Genomic DNA, 15727 nt, shown 5'->3' with positions numbered 1-15727 from the left:
TTTTTTTTTATCCCATTGACAAGTTGCAGGAAAGAATACGGGCTATTTAGGTGCTAGACGAAAAACCCTGAGAAATGGATCATGGGGATATGTCGCGAGAGCTGCAGCGGCCTCGGCAAAGTGCCTGGAGGACTCGGATGTGTCTTTACATAAATCACATCCGGGGTAGAAACACCCTCAGGACAGAGTCGGACAATTGTCTCCTCTCTCCAGTGACGGGGAGGTGAATTAGGAGCAGTGAGATAAGCGTCTCGAGCTGAAGCATGAGCGGCCGAGCGCGCCAGGACCTCAGAGAGGGCCAAGGAGCAAAGCCGAGAAAATGGTGTGTAATTGATGACGACGTATGAGTCAGAGGACACAGATGACCTTCTCTCCCTTGAAGCGGCGCTCATGTGACACCGGGGCGCTATGGGCAGGTGTACACGCACATGTGAAGGAACATGACAAGCAATATAAAGTACCGTTTGGAGTAGAAGCATTTGACAGAAATTATTTCAAGTGGTGATTAAGTAGCCCTTTTATGAGCAAGGGAAAAATATTATAAATTTGGTTAGGTGAGTGTTTAAAATGTACAAACGTTACAATGGGGGAGTGTAATCTTTCGACACAGCCATCCATTTTCTAATGCACTTGTCCTCATTAGAGTGAGCTGGAGTGAATCCCAGACTATTTGCAAGCCAATCAGGTCACGTATAGACAAACAAGCATTCATTAGGAACCGTTTAAAGTCTTGGAGGTTTTTGGAATGTAAGAGGAAGTACTACATGCAAACTCCCCACATTTTGACCTTTGAACCTCAGAAATGTGAGGAAGCTGTGCCAAACACTCGACTACTGGATATGGTGTTTGTGAAATACTGTATACTCGTCCTGCGAGCAGTTTATGTAGCTCAAACTATCATATTTGGCATTAGGTTGTACTTCTATAGCTAGTTATAATCCAACATAAACACAGAGATCAGGAAAATAATTTTTTTAAATTACTTTTTGTTGGTGTTTTATAGGGCGCTACAACAGCTTAATGGCACTTTAATTGATATTAATGGGTAAAGATGAATCAAGATAAGTGTTTTGAGTTACTATGCGATGAATAAACCTTATAGTGTAAGTCAAGGCACCGTTGCGATTATAATGACCAAACCCTGCTCTCGTTTTATATTCGGCGGTGGTTTAATTACGCAAGACAATGAATACAGCAACTTGTCTGTGCTGCAAGGAGGAGCTCCATCCTATTAGCCTGCCTCCAGGGTGAGCAGAATTAAAAGATGACTACTTGTCATTGAGTCGTCCCACTGGAAGGTGGAAAGTACCTTAAAAATGATCCGCTGTGATATTCACAGTTGGTGGTTAAATGGAGTGTTGAGGGCTCATTTCCTCATTCTCCTCCAAAGTCCATCGCTCCATTATAGCTTCAGCAGTAGATTCCATGATTGTTAGCACGGAACATCAGCCTGGAAAAAAAAAAAAAAAATCATTTATAAAAGAAACCAGGCACTGTTAGAGCTTGGCAGAGCATCTTGACGGAATGGCCAATTTGCAACATGCCCGTTAAGATTTCTTTCGGCGAGTTTAAAGCGCATCAGACACCCAAAGCGTAACAATGCTCTCTGAAAAAAAGCACAATGCAGCACTTTCCATCTTATGTGCACTCGATCATTACTTTTTGGGAAGTTGGCATACCGGCGTTGCCAAAACAGCCAGGGGGCTGTACATTAGCCTTCATGCCAACCCACCCCCTCCTCATTTCTGTCACTAGCATATTGTTTTATGTAATTAACAAGGCTTAAAACGCCCTCACAAAATACTGCTGGAGCTCGCATGAATTCACCGCCGCTTCCTTGCATGCAGTCTGTGTCTTGCGCCTCATTTACATGGATTAGTACATGGCGTGCTCTCATAAACCAAAAGCGCTTGTGTAACCAAAAGAACATTATTGTGTATTAACAAGAACCTTTTCTATCTTGGAGATCAGGGCCAATCTGTCAATCAGACTAAGAGCTTCCCTACAAAGGCACCAAATGGCACTTAATCATTGACAAGCCTATAAAAGAGCAGACGTCTTTGTGTGATCTTTACTTTGCTATAGAATAAGAAGGGAGTGGAACGTAATAAAAAAAAAAAGAGATCGGCTGGTCATTGAATGTCTTTCTCCCCTTCAGTTAATAGCACTATCATTAAGAGTAATGTCATTTTGTCTGAAAGAAGAACCGCAGTTGTGCTTCCAATTTCAAAACTAAAACTTTACGCTTAACTGAATATCAGTTTGTGCTCCTTCCCCACAATGCCATCTCCTCTCCTCTTTCATTTCACTTCCTGCCGGAAATTTGCCCACGTCACCCACGTGGTTTAGCAAACCCTCCCATCTCTCTGTTACCATCTTCATCCATCTATTTTTGGCAGGCGCCTTCATCTCGACCACCTGCAAGCCCTCCAGTTTGCTCACATCTGGGTCTGGGGCACACATTCGATACGCGTGCACAAACACAGCAGAGTCCTCCACCATCTGACACGCAGCTGACTGCACTGTCCTCCCTTCCCTCACCTTCTTGAGGTTTAGGGTTTGAAAACACGCACACAAACTGGCTGCGATCTAAAAATATAACCAGTTTTCTGCTAATGATTAATAGATTCAAATCTTTCTCCAGATGCAACCTAATTACGAAAATCTCCCTGCTCTGCAGAGTGGAAAAGAAGAGCTTATTTAATGTTGTTTTGATTTGATACCTTGAAGTCTGAATGCCCCATAAGTGTTGTGCAATTTGGAGTTTAAACACAATTTGAAATTTGACCTCATTTCAGACAGCAAATTTATTCCAAATATATCCCCAACAGGTTGAATTTAGGAATGTATAAAAAATGTTAAACCTATTTTCCATTTGAGGTACCACTGCATTGTTGTGCTTGTGAGCTCGGCTCCTGCTGAGGATTATGATAATAGTTTCTTGAGAGTTTTTCAATGAGCACATAGGTCTTTGTAAGCACCCTGGAAAATAAGTGCGGCTTGTGTGTTGAATGTCTCTCCAGGGCTGCGCAGTAGTTACTCCTGCAGCGTCTGCAGCGTGGTCCTCAACTCCATCGAACAGTACCATGCACACCTCCAGGGCTCCAAACATCAGAACAAGTGAGTACAACGGCTCATCGTAGCGTGCGAGGACAAACGACCTACGGGGCATTTGATCTGAATATGAGGAGGTGTGTGTGCGTTGAGCGTGATGGATTCTTGGCTGGTGAAGTGAGGCGGAGTCAAATCTCATTTCCGGCTGACAGAGAACCAAGCAATGTTTTGACAGCAGTGTGATAAACATGCAAAATTGGAAAACGGTTACGCAATTTAAGGCTTGCAAAATTGCTGACATCACTTTCGATGTTTTGTTATAGTATGTATGGGGAAGTTTTTCTTTATCGCATTTTCCTACAGTGTATATTAGCCTTTCGACATCAAGTAATTAATAATAAAATAAGTTTGTGGTTGTGTCTGAACCAAAATGTATCCAAATGGTGGGTTAAAGCAGTTAGACATCATGCATTTACCATGAGAGAGCTAGCAGCATGCTTGTCGGCAGTCTATGCCAGAGCGGATTTTGTTTCTGCATGTAGGCCTCTCTGCACAGTATTTAATGCTGTCTGTTTTTTTTTATTTAGTTGATTTATTCATTCTAACCCAAGTAAATGCTTTCTTTTTTTTTTATTTAATGATTGAAATTGAAGTTGTCTATCCTTCGTTCATCACATATGTTGTGCTACACGGTCAGTTTCCGTCCCATCCTGCTGCCAAGAATTTAAAGAAATTGTCCATTTCTTTGCAGTTAATGCATACTTAAATGATGTGCTGACTAGCAGGTGATCTGCTTTGCTGGCAAAAACGTTTGCATGTAGTGAAGCCCGGAATTACATTTTAATCTTCTAATTCATCAAACCAATCACGGGATTTCATAATAGACTGCTCGACTGCGCTCGTATTCAACCTGCTGAGAGTATTTTTAATAGCTTCATTGAACAAGGCAAGGCGAGAGGTATTGGGGGGAAAAAACGATTAAGATCCGTCTGTGGGCTTTGTAGTCAAATACTGGTCAGGATCAAAGAATCATTAATATTCCCACCGTGCTGGGAAAAAAAGTGACGTACGTTCTAAAAATGTGCTTGCATGCACTCAGCTGAGGTTTGGCGATGGCAACTTAATCATACCCACAACTTTAGTACAGCTGTATTATTCATAGTTATAAGTGGAAATTAACCACTTCACTGCAAAACAATGTCAGACAAGTCTTAAAATGGCCATATCAACGCAAGATGTTTCAATATAGTAACTCACATACCGTATTTTCCGGACTACAAGGCACACCTAAAAACCTAAAATTTTCTCAAAAGCCGACATTGCGCCTTATAGTCCGGTGCGCCTCATATATGGACCAAATTCCTAAATTTAAACTGGCCCGAAGCATTGTGTCATGAAATCAATCATAAGTGGCCTGCTATAGACTATGAATCATGAATCAAAAAGACTATGGATCATTATTTTGTGATTATAAAGTAATTTGTTGCGTCTGAAGTTGAAATAAAAAAGATAAAATGGAGAATGATTTGATTCGGATTAAAAATCTGACATGAGGCATTGGTGCGCCTTATAGTCCGGTGCGCCTTATATAAGGACAAAGTTTTAAAATGGGCCATTCATTGAAGGCGCGCCTTATAGTCCGGTGCGCCTTATAGTCCGGAAAATACGGTACTCTTATCGCAAGTAACAAGCACATGGGAGCTAAATATTCAGCGGCTAGCAAGAGATGCCAACATAGCGGTCTACATCGGCACACAACTTAATTGGACAGCCGTTTTCTAGAGCACTTGTGCTTATTCGTCTTCTAGATAGCCTTTCCCTGACTTAGGGAGTTTGGTGTTTTCAGGCCTTCATCAAGAAAAAAATATTCAAGAAACTTGCCACAAAGTCTTTTGGCACACGCTGTACGTGTTCCAACTCCTAAATTATACAACTTTTAAAGTATTCAAACTTTGAGGTACCATTGTACTTGGACTGACACAACAGTGGGTAAAAGCCTGCTGTGTATACCCAAAGGTAAGCTGTCAGGTTTGAGTGCTGATCTCCCACTTTGCAATGTTTGAATATTTTTGCAAATGGGCTGCCTCATGAATCTCAGTTTTGTTACTTTTCTGGTGCTTGCGGGCAAGGATGCTGAGAGGCTGACAGAGTTGTTTATGGGAGCGCTTTATAAACACAGCAGAGACGGAACACGCTACGGACAAAGTCAGACAGATGGCCGGGGAGGTGAGGCGCAGCACAAATATGGTGTCGGAGGCAAATGAGCAGAGGGATTGCCAAACAGAGAGAAGAATATGTGGAGGTGTGCAAATATTTTTTTTTTTCACGGTTCAAAGAGTAGAGGCAACTAATACAACAAGGCTCAGGCTTGCTGAGAGCCGGAGGGCTCAAATGTGGCCGAGACATCAGGAAGAGACGGTCCTTAGGCAGATTCATGGCACTATGGTATATTATTACGTATTATGTGTCCTAAATTCAGTGTATGAGGCTGATTTGAGTGTAAAATAGAAAAACCTTTGCTCTGATGACATTGCAAACCTTGTGGAACTGTTTTACCTCGCTACGCATCTTTACAAGAGCATAATAACTTTGACAGCAACGTGACCAAAACTAGATATACCGTAAATTGCACTGTGGCAATGTTCGATCTAATCTGATTAAATTATATTTGGAAATTGCCCGTGCCCTAGTTGACTGCAGTGCATTCTGGGTAAGCCCTTGAACGAGATTCTGCAGACTTAGAGTGTGCATGAAGTGTGAAAAAGTCCATGAGAGAGAGCCCCAGGAAGCGCAATCCATTTAAAAGTGCACAGCCCTTGCAGACTTATTGCAAAGGCACAGTAGGATGGTGCAAGTGGTACTGGAAATAGATCCAAACCAACATTTATCCTCTGGGGATCCGAACAAGACCGAGGGGGTTCTACCTCATCAACTTCACTCGCTCTGCCTTCTTCTAGTCACTCAGGTGTTACTCAATTTGTATGCTTGACTCAATGTTAAACCCATTTCAGCTAAAATCAAACTACTTTGCACACACTTAAACCATTAGCGAATCAGTTTGTCATCTTTGAGGTGGAGCAGAAATTGAGGCATGTGATACGATAGCATGTAAAGTCCCTGTCAGGTTGTATTGTCCAGCACGTTTAGCCAAGTGTCACTTTTTCTGCTGACATGTGAATGGACCGACACTTGCACACACTCGACAGGCTCGGATGGCGTATGAGTGGAGAAATAAGGTGACATTAGGCTCCACGGGCGATGTGTGTCGCCTTTGTTTTGGTCTGCATGACGTGAACAGAAACATCAAAACAACTCAACGTCCTTTGGGAAATGTTTATTATTTTGGGGCTAGTCACGCTTTAAACTTAACATTAAACATTTTCCCTCCTACTGCAGGCTCAAATAAATCTCACCCAGAGTGTTTTTAATTTACTTTCTGTCCACATGAGGACACAGAGAAATCCATTTACAGGCTTCTAAGCCACAGGAGGCTTCTTGATAAATGTTCTTAATCAACAACGTGCAAAATTAACCATCTTTTCAATCGATTAATCGTAAATTTAATGAATGCCTCTAAGAATATATTAAATCACTGTTTTGATGTAGAGCTGAAGAATGCTGCCAGGAAAAGCTGTGTGCTGCTCAACGACCCTTAGCTGACATCTCTGCATGCCACGCTAGTCAAGATTGAATCAACAGAGCCTCCGCAGCCAAGTGTTGCACTCTATTTAGCGTCGATTGCTTCAAGACATAATCAATCAACAAGCATTTTCACACAATGGATTGTTATGCCTAACCTCTAAACGCATGGACATTGTAGCCAATTAGATGTTGGAAGAAAGAAATATTTTAAATCCGATAATCCCGCCTTCCATCTAGAACTCGCTAAATAAATGTCTTTCAATTTAACGGTCTAAATGCGATTTTACTCGGCGCTCTGCGCATGTTGGACATTTGGGATGTGTCATCGGTAAAGCCACAACAGATTTTGCTCTTCTCCGAAACAGCTGGATGTGTTTATGTGCCAGCATTGTGTATCTGTCCCACGCATCTGTTTTGTTCACCGTCAGCTGCGGGTCATTTGAAACACTCCGTTCTCCCTCGCTGCTGTCGCAGCAGACTGCTGGCTGTAATTGGAGCAGTTTTGGAAGATATCAGCAGAGCTATAACTAGATCTATTTGGCAGGCCATTTTCTCACGACACAATGTGTTGCAATAATGCCAGGCTGCTTACCTGAATATACTACAGAGGCACAAGCGAGGCAACCGCCTGGTCAACTTCCATTCAAAAATCAAATGCCTCCGTTTCTATAGGTAAACTAAAGGAAATGAAATGATGAAATAATTCCTGTCTTGGCAATGGCAGACAATTTCCAATGCAAGAAGCATAGCTAGAGTTAGAAGAACTAGCAGCGGGCCATTTTCACAATCGTGTCCGCACTTCCTTCTTTCATGATGAATTCAAAATCTAATCTCAAAAGTTCCTTCAACTTCTTCTAGAAAGTTACAAATCAAACTTTTTTTTCCTCCTGTAGTTTGAGTCAAATATATCATAAATAATATTTTGCTCCCTTGCGAGAGCCTCTGGCATAAACACTGACTGCTTGAGCCGCATGCTGGTGATCTGTGTTAGCACCAAACTTGATGATTGGCTCAGTGAAAGCAAAAGTGCAAAGGAGTTTGTTAAAATCCTTCCTTCCTTGGGTGTTATATACTGACGTATGAAGGCCAATAAAAAAAACTTAAAAGTATTAAGAATGAGTTGCAGGCCAACTATCGTTTTTTTTCTCCCGTACTTGTTATTCCACCTAACGAACATCTACTAATGCCAAAGAATGCGAATGTAGAGGCACACCCTAATCGTGACTCACAGCTCTGTGCTACCGTAGCAACTGATGTGCTATACCTGGCACATATGGAAACATAAATGGAGGCTGCCAAGGTGACCTTTACTTCCTAAGTGTACTATCTCTATTGCTTTCATTTTCTCATTTTCATAATAGCCACGTGTGGTTCAGGGACAGATTATGGGCTTAAAACCTTCACTTAAGATGGACCCACATAGTTCACAGGCCTTCGGTGTGCCATCACCTTGCCACGGTGCAATTTTCTTTCATTGACGCTTCCTGTCCTCTGTCTTTTTATTGTATCCCCAGATTCAGACATTTGTCTGAATTAATTTTAGTTAATACCGTAATAATCAATAATAGTATGCTACGGTGCAGTATGTACCTTGGTTTTAAAGTCAAGGTTATGTTGACATTTGAGACAGCAAGGAATCAAAATGTGAAAAATGAAACTTTAGTTTGTGTGAGCAGGAACATAGGTTCATCACTTAGAAGTTCTTCAATGAATGAAACATTCCCAAACAAAAACTAAATGTTAAATATGCTGGCCAAAAGCTGAGCTGCATTGTTTGTTTACAGAGTAGACTAAGACTGGGAGGAAAAAAACACAAATTGGTTGACTAAATGCACTAAATCAGGCGTCATGGCTGCACAATAGTAAACAGAAAAACTGTTCAATTTGTATTCAGCACAAGCTTCTCCAGTGTCAAACTCAATTTGTTTCTGTTTTTGCATTAGATCTAAGCAGCTCTGAAGTTCCAGTTTTGTTTAGCAGGTGAACTCAGAGCTAAGCCGCCACCAAGTGTGCCCCGGCAATGAACCCACTTCCAAAGTCTCTTCCATCTTTTTCCTCATACTGAATTAATACAAAGTTGAAAATCAACAGTACCACCCCATGTGTTTTTTTTTTTTTTCTCCCTCGACTTTGGTACAGCGTATGATTAAATATTCCCTTGCACGCCTGTCTCATTTTCTCTGACTATTTATTCAGTTTCCAACTCCACAAAAATATGTATGTACAGTCTTGCCATGTTCAAATATGGTCACACTGCATCAAAAGAACAAGCACTTTTAAATGCAAACTATGAAACTTACAACCTACTGAATCATATTTTTCCTATGAATGATTAATTAGCTATAACCCAGGACATGTGAGCAAAGCATGATTTTTTTTTTTAATAAACGTTTTGTTCCGAAGCACTAGGACACCAACAAAACAAATTTTCCCTATTCATAAATATAAAGTATAAAAAACGCCTCGCTCGATCAGTACGGTAGCTATAAATTCATGAAATAAATAAATTGAACAAGCTGTCTGCAACATATTCGAAACCCATTTGAGGTTATGACCCAGCAGTTGAGCAGCCCTGCTGTTTATTAAATTTAGCTACACTCCAAAGTTCGGTATTAGTCACAATAATGGATCCTTTAAATCTGGCTATTCTGCAGGGAGTCCAAATGTGATTAAAAATCCTTGATTAAGTGGCTTTTCTTCAGCGTATTTCATCTCTTTGTTTTGAATTAAGTGCCATGGGGATTTGTTTTCACGGCGGAATGCAGCCACACCGACTTGCATTATGACGAACAATCAGCGGCTTTAGATAAAGAGCCACCTTTACGGTAATTGCCGTACCACCGATGGAGAAAAAAAAAACATAAGGATTTGTGCAAAGTGTCTTGTGCTCTTCATTTTAATTTCAAGCCAGGTGAACTATTTTGAGAGTATGAAAATAGATGATTTCTCCTTTTTAATTCCCGCACTTCACCTCCCAGGCCTTTGTTTTGTTCTGCATCCGTGCACTAGATTAAGTTAAGAACGCCAGGCGACATGGATTTAAAGGTAAATGACATTACTTGCCGCAAACAGAATTACTTTCTCACTCATGTGATTCTGTGTCTGTGTTCTCCCCTGGCAAAAAACAGAAAGTTCTTGTCACATGAGCCCACCTTAGACACCAAACAAGACTCAACAAATGATTTTCTGTGTTTGCTTGTTTGCAGCTTGAAGCAGCAACAGCAGTGCGCCCCTCAAGAATGAGATGGAGTTAGCGGACTTCAGAAATCCTGCCATATGTCAGAAACCGAACAGTGTGCCAGAGTGTTTGTGTGTCCGAGACGTCCGTCCGCACATCTGCAATAGGCGCACGTGGGTTCTTTCATTTCTGTGTCCTGAAGCGATTTCTCTTGAAATTTACTCTGCACCCAAGTGTTTGACATGAGTTGTACACCAACAGCCAGCAGAGAAAAGCTACCTGGCTGTGGACTGCCATAAACAACAACAATAACAATGGTGGTAATAATAATAATAAAAATAACAATTCATCTGAAACAGTCCTGGATTTTAATGATGTCAATGCCCAGAATGTTCTTTACAGTTAAGCATAAAATATTTATACGCTGGCCAAATGCTACGTTATTTACTTTTTGATGAATGAGTGTCTTTTGGTAAATAAATGAATTGACTTTGTTAACATTTTAGCCGCATTGTCATAAAGGTCCTCGTCTATAAATGATTCCTAGCGTTTCTACGTAGTACAAGCATATCCAATGACCAAAATGTATAGTTGATTGGAATGCTTTGTTATTTAGGCAAATAGTAGTCAGGAACATCCATTAGAAAAAAAATGCAGGTTCATTCCTAGGTGTCTAATTAGGGGGAAGTGTGTTGAGAAAATATAAATTTAATGGTATATTTCCAATGTCATATTGTTCAAAGGATTATTGTAATATGAATTTACTGGAACAGGCTACTGATGTCTTTAGACTTGTTGAAGCAGCATGTGGCTTCTTATGCAAGGTAATTCTGGTATGCTTTGTTCCAAACAACCGAATTTGATTAACAAACAATCACCCATCCAAGCAAAAAGCTTGGATGGGTGATTGTTTGTTAATCAACTCTTCCCCATAACGCTACGTAAAATTTGTTCCCTTTTTTTATGAAAATAAATTGGTGCTGTAGAAGCAGGCTATAAAAGTTGCAATTTAAATAAATGAAACACATTTTTGTGTCATCACAGCACTCGTGTAGATGTGGTTTTCTGACCCTCCTGTTTTTCACGACATCACACAATTTGTGTAATGTACCTCAGGATTTTTTTCCTGTTATGACTTTTAAATATTACGATTTTTTTTCCAGCCAATACCAGGACATAAATGAGCAGAAGAGCACAAATGGTTGAGTAACATAGAATAGGATGAGGAGTATCGAAAACAGATAGCGGATCGGGAACATGAAGAAATACCAGGATGTAAAAAAATGATGTATCTTTCAATCAACACAATTATTTGAACTCATCATTTGGCCAGGGTATAAAAAAAAATGTTTTTAACTCTGATGGCCATAGAACAGCATTTACTTATTTAGCATCAAGCTGTCAAATGTGCCAAGCGTTTGGACGCTGATCCTGTTCTCAGTCATGAACAAGAAGACCTGCATGAAAAGTTCTCACTATGTGACAACGACTACAGATGACCGAAGAGACGCCAACAAAATGATTTCTAAATAAGCAAATGCTGCCTTGGATTGATGACAGCAGACAGAAAAAAAGCAGCACAAAAATGACTTTTCAACTGGAATCTCACGTTGAAGCTGGTGAAAACATTCCTACAAAGCTGAATATTGATGTCAGAAGCAGTCCAGAGGCAAGAAAAATGCCCTGACCTGTTGAAAAGGGCAATGTGTACTCTAACTTTTTTTTGTTTCTGTTGCTCGAGCCAGAGGAAAAACATCACTTGCAAAACTATGTAGCAATCGGTGTGTAATGATACTGTATTAATGCATGGAAAATGTTGCATTAATTTGCTTTATTTATTTATTTTACGTAGATTGCTTGCACATTTTGGCAATAGTGCTGCTCTCTAGTGTTAGCTTAATAATGCATTATAGTTCACACCTCAGCAACAACTTTTAGTACAAATTCACCTCTGTTTGATTAAAAGTGATCTTTTTGATACCTGAAATGTCAACATTGTGTAAGTCCTCTAATCAGAGTGTCTGTAAAGTGAATTTTGAATTGTTTGTAGCACTTTACGAAGGGGGGGTGGCATTTTCCTGTGCTGTTGCTACACGGTAAGCACTACACTAAGCTACTCTTTGTTTTTGGATGAGATCTGTTCAACTCATAAAATAAAATGTTTTTATTTGTGTATTGTATGAGAGAAGCGTGAACTGCAAATGACCTTCTGTAATTAGACTGGAAGTGGAAAAGCAGCATTTTTATTTTTATTTTTTGTAAATAAGCCAAAGCTTCTAGTCTGTGTATTGAGATTTACGAAGGGTTTTGTATTTATATTGTTTATCTGCACTAAGCCACCGGGTGATGAGGGAAATGTGTTATTATTGAAAAATAATAAATATGCTGACATTGATATGAGAATAATCTGTCTTTTGAGTGTGTGGTGAAGAATCACTGCACTGAACAACACAAAGGGATTTAGGATGCAATTCAGGAGTTAAACTCCTAAAATTCCATATGACATTTATGTTTCTCTAGCAACTACTGTCTCACTTTTTTCTTAATTATGAATCCTATTTTTTAGATTATTTAGTGTTGTGGTGTCATAATGGTTTTAACTAAACAAGAGCCAACATGAGAAACTCTCATTCCCATGACAATGAACACTTTCCGGTAATTCAATAATCCAGGAAATTGGCTTCTGGGGTTTAAATAAGTATTTTGTTTGGGTGAAACAACATTTTGGCCAATTTTTCACAAACATATTGTGAAAGTTTAGAGTGAGAAAGTTTGTATGTTATTTGAGCAAGTTACTTTTGGACCACATTTTCCTCAAAATAATGAATTATAAATTGGTCAACACCATCCTGAGTGGCCACAAAACGTTATTTGGATTTTGGTTTTATTTATTCAACTTTTCCTGTTCCATAAAAAGCTAGTCATCATTGATGAAAAGTGGAAGAAAATGTGGTGCTGCATGCAAACGGAGTAAAGCTTAGATGTGATATATTTTCAATATAAAAAAAAATCTAAAAAGACAGCAAGCATGCTGGAAGATTAGAAAAAAAATATTCTGCTTATTTCCAAATGAGGGAACTGCTTCAAAGCTTGGCCCTGGCAGCAAGGTTTCCATGGTAACGCTGCTGATGCAGAAGACTGAGGAAGAGCAGCTATGGTGCATCGCAGACAACGTGCGTGCTTTCGATAAATGTTGACAAAGAACCTGTCAATTGGATGAAACTGCGGATTAACTGAATGACGTGGTTGATAATTCTCTTTTTTTTTTTTTTTTTTTATAAACAAGAGCAAGGAGAGCCTGCTCAATCTTAATGTCCGCAAGAGCTGCACTGAATAAAAAATTCAAACCGGTATCATGTCATTCACACAGTGCTATCCCACCCATCTGTATTATTAGTAAAGAGGGTAGAACTCAAGGTCACCTCTCCAGTTTGCCCACAGTGGAGCGAGGTATGAGCTTCATGAATATTGATGAGCTCAGGTGGGCAACTCCCCTTACAGTTAGTTGCGTCCTTACACTCGGGCCCGGCGAGTGTTTGATGCATAGCTCAAATGGAGGCATTTACATAATTCAGTAAGTCTACATTTGAAAAAATGCTTCATGTCTAAGTAGTTTTATTTTGTTTACACAAGACCATTCATTTGTCACTAAATATGATAAGATCTTTTATAAATTAAAAATACAATATAAAAATTTAAAATGTACTTTTTGCAGAATAGTCCATTGGTCCTCGAGTAACCCGTCGAGGAAGTCCTGTTAGTAGATTTGTTGCAGTCTCCTGACTTTGACTGTGTACAACTACATAATTAAAAGAACACATTTAGTTGTAAATGTCAGTACATTTTCAGTTGACATTTCCCAGGAATGATGTGGCTCGGGGGCGACACAAGGCAAACCGTCTTTCCGAGAAAAGGAAATGATAGTTATCTCAGGAGATTTGTGACAGCAGTGCATCTCCAATCTTGACATCTCCTAAGTAAACAAAAAAAGTACATCTATCTATATATATTTGATGTAAGTTTGGAATGTGTCATTATTAAACCAGACTGCCATTACCCTGCCATGCACTTTTAATCAAAAGACACACTATGCGTCGAAAACAGCACTTTGCAGAAACTCTCCTCTGAAAAGTTGCAACTGCGACTGGCTGTTGCCGCTGACAACGGTCATGCAAGCCCAAGTGGGACAGCAACAAACATTTCCACTTCACTAGCCCTCTCCATACAGGAGGCTGTTCATTGTCAGTGCCTGTCGGAGCATCCCTGACAAAAGGCATTGTCCGCACACCCAAACGCTCCACGGTTCAACCCCGGCTGGCATTTGAAACGATGGATGGAGCTCGGTGGCCTGAAACCGTCAACAAAAACTCGTGCAAAACTTGGAGACAGAGATAAGATGTCCGATGGCAGCAATTGTAACGAGACTGTCGGTGCGAAAAAGCCCAAGTGGTCATTGGAACAAACAAAACAAAATAGCTCTTTTTAGTTTCTCCTAGTATTAAATCATTGTTATAGTTATTTAATTTTGCATAAAGCCAACAAGACTGTTGTCTCCACTCACGTTGTGCTATTACTACAATAATCCAAATGTGTGTCTCGCTTAAATGAGGATGTTTTGTCAAATCTTGCAAAATCTTTCCTCTAGTAAAAAGCTCTTTGCTGTTGCCGCTGCACAGCTCAGGAGAGAAGCTTTAATTAAAATGCTGAACCGACAACTTGGCTGAGGCAGGCGGGGTGTGCGGATGTGTCTTGCCTGCTCATGTGCACGTGTCTAAGGCACAGGTGGCTTATCTTGCATGTTGACGTCTATGTTTCCATTTTAGTTTTGATACACTGCGACTTTTGAGTGAGTGTGCGCACGATAATGTTTCAACCATAAAATAGTCATTACCAAGTGGACACGCCATTTAAACCCTCACCATCTGCAGACAAATCAGTCTTTGCACTCGATAAAATTTAGGCTAAAATATGCACATTACCTTTTATGACAGGATGACACATTGTATACTGACTGTCTGCTGTATGCACAATTGCACCATTTCCACCAGGTTGCTCTTATTTATTCATTGCTCTTATTTATTCATTGTATGTGCCTTCTTATTTTTACTTTTTGTATTGTTTACTTCAATGTGTAATACGTCTCGTCACCGTGGGATAGTAGGAAACGCAATTTCGATCTCTTTGTATCTCTTGACGTGAAGAAATTGACAATGAAGCAGACTTTGACTTTGACATTGTAATAGTTGCTATGATAAAAAAAAATATATATATATATTTTTTGTTTAGTTCCTCCAAAAATAAAAAGAGGAACGCCTGGGCATATATAAGTGCTCTTGAACAATACATCGACTGGTCATATAAAGTTGAGACGGACAAAAAAAAAAGGACTGCATACAAGCGTGTTCCACAGTTCTAAGTAAACTACACTTTAAAGTAGGGAAGGCAAGCGAGGCAGCATTTGGCTTAATCCTGTATGTATCTGGGCCTCCACTCAGGAGGGGGACAGCCAGTGTAATAAGTGTGTCTGTCAGTTGATGACTACATCTGATGTCCCACTCCCCAAGTGACTGCTGTCATCTCAACAACCACAGCCGGTGAGCTAAATCTGTAACACACACACACACACACACACAATAACACACAGACAGACCTTCTCTATCTTAAATTAATTTGTCAAAGCCAACATGCAGATAGTTATGTGTCTCCCTGTCAGCACCCCACAGTTATGCGTTAAACCTTCACCCACCATTGTCAAATCGATGCTTATGCAATTATGGGTAACTACAATGGAAATCAGATTAAGGGCGAGGATGCAAAAATGTGCAATGGTTTATCAAATTAGATTATGACAGA

At 40.0% G+C, this 15727-nt stretch overlaps 1 protein-coding gene across 1 annotated transcript in view; it reads left to right on the top strand.

Annotated features, from left to right (window-relative positions):
- Positions 1–10521, top strand: part of zgc:171482 (zinc finger protein) — a 37876-nt gene extending 27355 nt beyond the window's left edge. Inside the window, exons 6-7 of the mRNA XM_037271090.1 lie at positions 3024–3120; positions 9903–10521. Coding sequence (XP_037126985.1) covers positions 3024–3120; positions 9903–9939 — 134 coding nt within the window. The 3' untranslated portion in view covers positions 9940–10521. The remainder of the gene's footprint in view (positions 1–3023; positions 3121–9902) is intronic.
- Positions 10522–15727: the final 5206 nt, after the last annotated feature.

This window comes from Syngnathus acus, chromosome 15, assembly GCF_901709675.1.
Source record: "Syngnathus acus chromosome 15, fSynAcu1.2, whole genome shotgun sequence".
NCBI classification, from domain to species: Eukaryota; Metazoa; Chordata; class Actinopteri; order Syngnathiformes; family Syngnathidae; genus Syngnathus; species Syngnathus acus.
This window is presented reverse-complemented; position numbering and strand designations above follow the sequence as displayed.